This window comes from Crocuta crocuta, unplaced genomic scaffold, assembly GCF_008692635.1.
Source record: "Crocuta crocuta isolate KB4526 unplaced genomic scaffold, BGI_CrCroc_1.0 scaffold206, whole genome shotgun sequence".
NCBI lineage: Eukaryota > Metazoa > Chordata > Mammalia > Carnivora > Hyaenidae > Crocuta > Crocuta crocuta.
This window is the reverse complement of record NW_027530849.1, coordinates 8,585-17,085: the sequence shown is the minus strand read 5'-3', so window position 1 is coordinate 17,085 and position 8,501 is coordinate 8,585. Positions and strand designations below refer to the sequence as shown.

Here is an 8,501-nt window from a genome sequence, read left to right as displayed (position 1 = left end):
AGAGCCTAGCCTGGAGGGAGATCTTGTCTCTGCTTCCAGTCTAAATGTCGAGCCTGGATGACTTCACTAGTTGTGTTTTGTGGCTAAATTTTTATGATCAGTCTGGAGAGGAAGGACTGAGGTCTGAGGAGACATAGAGTCCTGGGAAGGTTGAGAGGGAAGGCTGGGCACTCCCAGACCAAAATGTTGGATGGGGTGTGGTGTTTGAGTGAAGCAGAAACCTTGGAGGAACAGCTGGAATGGAAAGGGATGAGGCTGGAGAGGCTACTGGTCACAGAGGTCTAGAATGCCAGGCTTAGGAGCTAGACCNTGGAGAGATTGGAGGAGGCAAGAACCAAAATGAACACATCAGTGAGGAAGAGTTCTGTGCTGTCGTCCAGGTGACAAAGCCTCGATTGGGTAGAACAAAAAAGAGGGGAGAGCCAGGAGGGGAAATGAATGTGACCTGGCTCTAACGTCTTCCTTTCTATCTGCAGCTCCTGCAGGAGATAGAGGACTCCAGCCTTCTAGCCCTTCTCTTTGACCCAGGCTTGGCAGATCAATTTCTCTTCCTACCGGCTATCTGGAGTGCATCTCGCTCTTGANCCAAAATGCTTAACATGTTTTTCTTTAACCTCTAGGTTCTTTTATAAGCTTTCCAGACTCTTTTTATGATATGGGGCAATTCCTTGGCCGAGAGTGGATATTCTTGCACCCCCCCATCCTTTAATGCCTAGATTCTGGGGCCTTTTTATGTCTCTTATGAAAACAGCTTCATGGGGTCTAAGCTAGTCAGTCTCTAAATAGGGTTCTGTGGGAGGTCATATGTTCATATGTAAGAGTTTTCATTTGACTCATGATTGCAAACATACCCATGCATTCATGTATGTACCCATGCTTGTCAAAATATAAGGGTGTTTTCATTTTGTGTCTAGGTTTGTGTGTGTGAACAAATAATAAACTCTTATTGTTGTAAGGCACTGAGATATAGGAGTTGTTTGCTACCAAAGTATAACGTAGACTCTCCTGACTCTAACAGATTTGTTCAATTTACTTTTCTAAGTGAGAATCGCCTTACTCAATAACTGGGCTTCCTTAGCATGACTAGACAAGAAAAGGGTAGTGAAGAAAGGGGGGATAAAGGTTTTCCTCATTTAAAATAAGTGCCTACCTTCTGCCTGGCATAGACTGTTTCCAGCTGGCCAGAGGGCCCCAAATTGAGTTGTCTGCAGGGTCAAGCAAGTCTTATGAATGAGCAGAGCAGGCCAGATAGACTCTGGCCAACTGATAGTGCATGCTCTACCTAAGGGACCAGCTGCCACCTGGCTCCAGCCTATTGTTGTCATGTAGGGATGTGGACTCCTCATTGCCACATCTCCTGATTTTTCAAGAGACGATGGATTTCTAGATTTCTATGTAAAATATCTCAGTTTTAAAACATTGGCTCTGGTTTTCTGTACGTGGGCCAAAGAAAACATCCATTCAAGCCCACTATAGCCAAGTGAATGCCAGTTCAATTCTAGTCCAATATGTATTTTACAGTGGCAGACACTGAAGGAAACCAGGGCCAGAAGAATCAAAGAAGGAACATGAATTAGACCCAGAGCTTACTTTTGAAGGACCCACGAAATATGAAGAAGAATCATTATCATTTATTTATTTTGTGCCCACTGTATGCTAAACACATACAGCCTCACAGCAGCTTTCTGAGCTAAGCATTATAACCACCCTTTTACCTATGAGGAAACACACTGTATGAGTACAGGTAAGTTGCACAAGTGTTTTAGGGGAAATTTATAACCAAAGATGGATGGGGGATGACTCCCTTCTCTTTGCCAGGCCCTAAATTAACTAATAATTTCATAAATTTTAAAGAGTAAATTCTATAAAGTAGCAATTATGTTACCTGCATTATACTGAAAACAATCATACTACATACTCAAAACTCATCAATCTCTCATTACTTTTTCTACATCTTGATGGTATGTCTATATACATATACCATTGAGTGAAAGGTTCAAAACTTGAAGCAGTAGACATCCAGTGAGAAGAGTCTTTCAAAAACAGTTCTTTTGTTTCCTATTCGAGGTAACAAAATGCAGTAGTCGATCAGATCTTACCATCACTTGTTTCTCAGTCCTCTGCTGATGTTCCAAACAAAGGAGGACCTGGAGACCCCGCCCGGAAGATGGAAAGCTCGACTGGATGTGCTTGGTCGCTGACTATTTCCCATCGTGTTTTCTCCCTCCGTTCCTGATTGATGGTGATGACATCTGATGACAGCTTATGCTTTCTTGTTTCAGGCCTTGAGAAGTGAAGCTTCTTATATTCCTTATCTAATGCCAGATAAACCTGCAAAGTCACTTAGCACATAGGGCAAGACTGACGTCCATCTCACGCTTTCCTTCTTTCCCTGATTTGCTACTTAAATCAGTGATTTCGAAACCCCTCCTCGTTCAGTAATAGATAGACAAGGCCATGCTGTCACAGAGGAAGGAAGCAGTGTTGTCTGGAAAAGGCCTAAAACCCTGCTATGCAGTTGTGTCCTGGGTGCACCACGGTCCCACAGCTGAGTTGGTAAAGGAGAAAGTGTATTTGGCATTAAAGGTTGTGGCATGAGAAGAGGGAGGAAAAGAGAAATAAAGTGATGGAGATTGGGAGAAGGAGTGAGCCCCGTTTCCCTGTACCCTTTCACTTTTCTGGTCCCACCTGCCCTTCTATGGAGAGCCTCTTAGACCTGATATTGATGCATCCTCCCCCACCCCCCACAAATGCACGTGTGCATGCGTGTACGAACACTGCTCTATATCTTTTTATAACGCCTCTTAACGGTGGCATATTATGGGCATCTTAGGACTTTGTTACAAATGTCAAATATCCAACCTTTTTGTGAACCATCCTTAGTCATGTACTACTCCAGTTCAGATTTAAAACATCACTTTGTAGGATACTGTACGTTAGGTCTTGACTCTCATGTGTTTTACAACAGCACTGGTTAGATCTGATGATATCCATCACATCTGCAGATCTGCAGCATCTGCAGAGTAGATCAATTTCAACCAGTGGTATGCGAGCAAATGTTTAACAACATGCTCTCTGGGGGAGGGGGTGGGTTGGGGGAAATGTCCTGTGCTATAGCATTTGCCAATTTCAAGCTACTGACCTCATCTCAATTAATGCAGAGTGTGGAAGAGATGCATTTCCACCATGCAGATGCAATAAGTGTACATAACCTCAAGATGTAGGAAAAGTGATTAGAGATTGATGAGTTTTGAGTATGTATTATGATTGTTTTCAATATAATGCAGGTAATGTAATTGCTACTTTATAGAATTCAGTCTTTGAAACAGCTGTGTTCAACAGCTGGTTTGCAAAACTCCTGAAGAGTCAAGTTTGCTCTTATGTTCCAGTAAGAGCCCCTTCCAGCATTCCACTACTTTCAACCCTTGCCCAGAAAGGCACCTCTCCCAAAGTAGGTCACATGAACACTGCAGGGCCATAAAGGCCTGATACCTCTGGTTTCTGAGCAAGAACAGCTTAACGCGTAAGGCAAGTATTAATTGATAATGAAAAAATGGAATGATCTGGAGCAAATATTGAGCAATTTGTCAAAAGTTGTTTGTGGGTGAACAGGCACCCCCAGAGACAGCCAACATTGGGTAGAAGTGAGAAGTGGGGACACCAGGGTAAGCAAACCTCATGGAGGGGTATATTCAACAGATTCCTTAACGGCTCAAAGAATGGGGCAACTGGTATTACCTGGCCATCAGAACTGTATCTCTCATCAGAGAGACAGACATTCAGTATACTCCATCCTCTTTAGATAATTGCTGCATAATCTATATAAACTCCTCCACTTTGCCTTTTCTCACTTGGAAATATGGCCTTCATTGTTATGTATAGGCACTATATTATACAGCAGATCTCTAGAACATCTTGAATAACTGTAATTTTATACCAATTAAACAACAGCTCTCCATGCTCCCTCTTCCCCCTCCCCTGGCAACCACCATTCTATTGTCTGTTTCCATAAGTTTGACTATATTAAACACTTTGAGTAAGAGGTCCTGTGCACATAAAAACACGTCAGGAGGGTAAATCTCACGTTAAATTTTCTTCTCACAAGAAAGCAAAGTCAAAAACAAACCAAAAGAAAATAACAAAGGGACATAGAAAAACTTCTGGAGGTGATGGATATGTTTATTATGTTGATCGTGGAGACGGTTACACCGATGTGTGCATATATATGCCCAAACTCATGAGATGGTATACACTAATATGGAGTTTGAATGGTTGTTGTTGGGTTTTTTTTGGGGGGGGGGATACAATTATACCTCAGTAAAGCTGGAGAAAAATATCCTTGAGACCACCCCATAGTGCTCTGTAGAGGCATCTCCCATTCCTTTCAACAGCCATTGTGTGAACGTACCATGATTCAGTCACTTTGGTTGTTTCTATTCTGGCTGTCACAAATACAGCCACAGTGAATAGAATTGTGACATAATCTTTAGCAATATTTATCAGTATGTCTTTGAGGTTGATCCCTAGATATACTACTATTGCTGAATAAAGGGTGAAAACACGTATAATCTTGCTCATTACTGTCACAGTCCCTTTCATAAAGGCTGTGGCATAGCAACCAACGGCCAAAGCAATCCTCAGTAAGGAGAGCAAAGCAGGAGATATCACACTTCCTTATTTCAAAGTTGATTACAAAACTATAGTAGTCAAACCAATATGGTGCTGGCCCCAAAGCAGACACATAGACCTATGGGACAGAATTGGGTCCCTGGATGTAAGTCCATGCATACACAGTCAGCTAATATTTGACAAGGGAGTCAAGAATAGTCAAGGAGAAAAGACAGTCTCCTCAATAAATGGTGCTCCTCAATAAAAGGAGACAGTCTCCTTAATAAAGTGGAATTTCACATGCAAAAGAATGAAATTGGACCCTTACCTTGTTCCATCTGCAAAACTTAACTCAAAATAGAATAAAAACTTAAGTATAAGACCTGGAATGGTAAAACTTCTGGAAGAGAACATAGGGAAAAATCTACTTCACATTGGTCTTGGCTATGATTTTATAGATGTGACACCCAAAGCACAAGCAACAAAAGCAACAGTAAACAAGTGGGTCTACATCAAACTAAAAAGCGTCTGCTCGCAAACATCATTTGAGTGAAAAAAGCCAAGAGAGAAACAAAAGTACTCAATAATTCCATTCATAAATTGTTAAAACTGTCAAAGTCAATATACAGTGATGGAAGTTGGCATAATCACCCCTCAGGCAAGGGACTATACAATGTTCTACTTCTCAGTATGCTTGTGGATACATGGGTGCGTCATTTTGTGAGTTCAGGTACACCCTTTGATTTGTGTAATTTGTGTAGATAGATTACGCTTTAATAAGATGTACTTAAAATTTAGGAAAGAAACACGTTGAAAAGACAAGAACAAAAGAGTAGTGAACAGCTAGGCTACATGGTTATACATCATTTGGTATTTTAATGTGCAATATTCTAATTGTTTCATATTCCATAATACACTAACAACTCCGTGAAGACAAAAACTGTACCTCCTTCATTTTTGCATCCTCTGGTGTCCATAATTCTATATGTCAGAGTAGTTGTAAAACAAATTATATTTAACAATTTTTGAATGCTCTATTCACAGCAGAATTCTCTATAAGGAATGTAATAAATGAACAAATAAATTTCTACAATGAAAAGATAATAAAAAGTTTCTGCACACCAACATGACTGATCAACACAATGAAAAGGCAACCTACAGAATATTTGCTCGAGCACATATCTGGTAAGGAATTAATGTCAAAAATATGTAAGGAACTACAATTCAACAGTAGAAAAGCAAACAATCCATATACAAAATGAAACAAAGGACCTGAATAGGCATTTTTCGTGATTACTTTTGTCCAGTATCCTATTGTGGTCAGAGGACCTCCTCTCCTGTGAAATTTGTGCAGATTTTCTCTGTGGCCCATATCTGATCAATTTTTCTAAATGTTAACTGTGTGTGTGTGTGTGTGTGTGTGAAATGGGTGCACATTCTACATTTTGTGGGTGTGGTTTTTTATAAAGTCTCATTGTTTCATGTTTGCTAATCATGTTCAAATCATCTATATCCTCATTGACTTTTTTTTTTTTGTCTTTCTCGCATCAATTACTGAGAGCGGTGTCAAAAACCAACCACAATGATTGCAGATTTGTGAATTTCTCATTGAAGTTCTTTTGATTTGTGCATTTTGTATTTTTGACTCTGTTATTCCTTGTATACCAGTTTCAGTTTTATAACTTCTTGGTACTTTGTGTCATTCTAAAGTCTTTTTTTTTTCCCTTGGTAAGAATCCGTTTTACTTAAAGGTCTTTTAGCTTGATATCATTAGAGCTAAACTGGCATATTAAGTATGTCGTTTTACATCCTTTTAATTGCAAACTTTCTGTGTATGCCGATGTTGTAAAGTGTGCGTCCTGTGACGTGCATATAATTTGATTTTCCTTTTCTTGTCCAGTCTAATTGTGTTTTCTTTTTTAACTACTTTTACATTTCATGTATTTACTGTCTCATTTGTCTATTTTCCATTTATTCCATATCTTCCTGTTTCCACCCCCCCATCCTATTCTCGCTTTCTTTTGTTTTTTTTGTTTTTTGTTTTTTTTTAATATTTTTTATTTTTATTTCTAGGAGAGAGAGAGAGAGACAGCGTGAACAGGGGCGGGTCAGAGAGAGAGGGAGATACAGACTCTGAAATTGGCTCCAGGCTCTGAGATGGCAGTCAGCACAGAGCCCGACGCGGGGCTCAAACCCACGAACCGCGAGATCATGACCTAAGCGAAAGTCGGACGCTTAACCGACTAAGCCACCCAGGCGCCCCATATCCTCGCTTTCTTTTGAATTGATTATTGTGTTGTTTTGACATTCCACTTTTCCTGTCTATTTGTTTGTTATTATGAACACTATTTTTCAGTGGTTACCGTAGAAATTACCTTGTGCCTCCTCAACTTATGAACATCTGAGTTTCATACTTGTACCATCCTCTTGGACAATACAAGATCTTAAAATATTTTAATCTTTCTTTATTTCCATCCTGAATTTCATGGCATCTTATAATATATTTAAATTATACTTAATGCGCCAAGACATCATTGCTATTGTTACTATTATTTTATACGGTTGTATCTAATTAGAATTACATAATATTTATTATTTTCTTGCTCTTTTTTCCTTCTTGCATCTCAGAAATTGCATTTGGTTTCATTTTCCTTCTACCCTTTCAAATTTTCTGTAGTGTGAATGTGGTTTCTTATTGTTTTGTTTGGTATTTCCCTGATTTCCAGTTGGGGTGAATGTGCTTTCACACTTTTTGGCTGTTTGTGTTGCCTCATTTGTGAATATCCTATGAATTGCTTCTGTGAAATACTGGATTCCCAAACTGAGGAACATGGGAGTGAGAAAGAGAAAATTTAAGCATTAGCAGAGAATATCATGATGGCTGTGGAACTGGACTGTGTTCTCTTTCCTGCAGGTGTGGTTGAGCTGGTACGAGTATAGATCTAGGAATCTGTGGGTCTGGGATAAGGGGTGAGCAGGTGGCCGTGGGCCCGTGGGTCTCGAATGGTGATGATGTGGCCACATAATCAAGATGAGGGGGTCTAAGATGGAGCTGTAACATGGAAGGCACAGTGATGAGGGAGTCTGTGAGGACAGCATGATGGAATCTGACAGCTGTTGGGGCACATGAAGAAGGCAGCCAGTTGTCTGGTAGGCTCCTTTTCTCTGTGCTCCTGGCCTATCAGAGCACTCAACAAAAGAGGGAAACAATGTATAGGTGAAGCAGAGCCTGCTGAATCAGTTTCCCGGGTGATCAAATTCTGTCACTAGGCTGACTGAACTTGTGTGCCTCCTTCCAGTTGCCATGATTGGATATTATCGATTTCTCCCATCAGAGGCCCACAACGCATGGTTGTCACTCCTTTTATGATATTAGCAGTTGTTGGTGATCATTGACTAGATCCATGAAATTCATTAGAAGTTATGTATTTCTGGGGCGCCTGGGTGGCTCAGTTGGTTACGCGTCCGACTTCGGCTCAGGTCATGATCTCAAGGTTCATGGGTTTGAGCCCCGCATCGGGCTCTGTGCTGACTGCCAGCTCAGAGCCTGGAGACTGTTTCAGATTCTGTATCTCCCTCTCTCTCTTACCGTCCCTTGTTCATGCTGTCTCTCTCTCTCAGAAGTAAATAAAAACATTTTAAAAAAAGAAGTTATTTATTTCTCCCCCAATGTTCATAGCAGCACTCTCAACAATAGCCAAAACATGGAAATAGCCTAGTGTCCACCAACGGACTAATGGATCAAGAAGATTTGGTTTATCTATACGATGGACTACTACATGGCAATGAGAAAGAATGAAATCTGGCCATGTGTAACAACATGGATGGAACTTGAGGGTGTTATGCTGAGAGAAATAAGTCAGGCAGAGAAGGACAAATACCATATGTTTGCA

At 40.5% G+C, this 8,501-nt stretch overlaps 1 protein-coding gene across 1 annotated transcript in view; it reads left to right on the top strand.

Annotated features, from left to right (window-relative positions):
- The window catches only part of LOC144235826 (doublesex- and mab-3-related transcription factor C2-like), a 42,795-nt gene extending 42,248 nt beyond the window's left edge, over window positions 1-547 (top strand). The window contains exon 6 of the mRNA XM_077769419.1: window positions 477-547. Coding sequence (XP_077625545.1) covers window positions 477-523 — 47 coding nt within the window. The 3' untranslated portion in view covers window positions 524-547. The remainder of the gene's footprint in view (window positions 1-476) is intronic.
- Window positions 548-8,501: the final 7,954 nt, after the last annotated feature.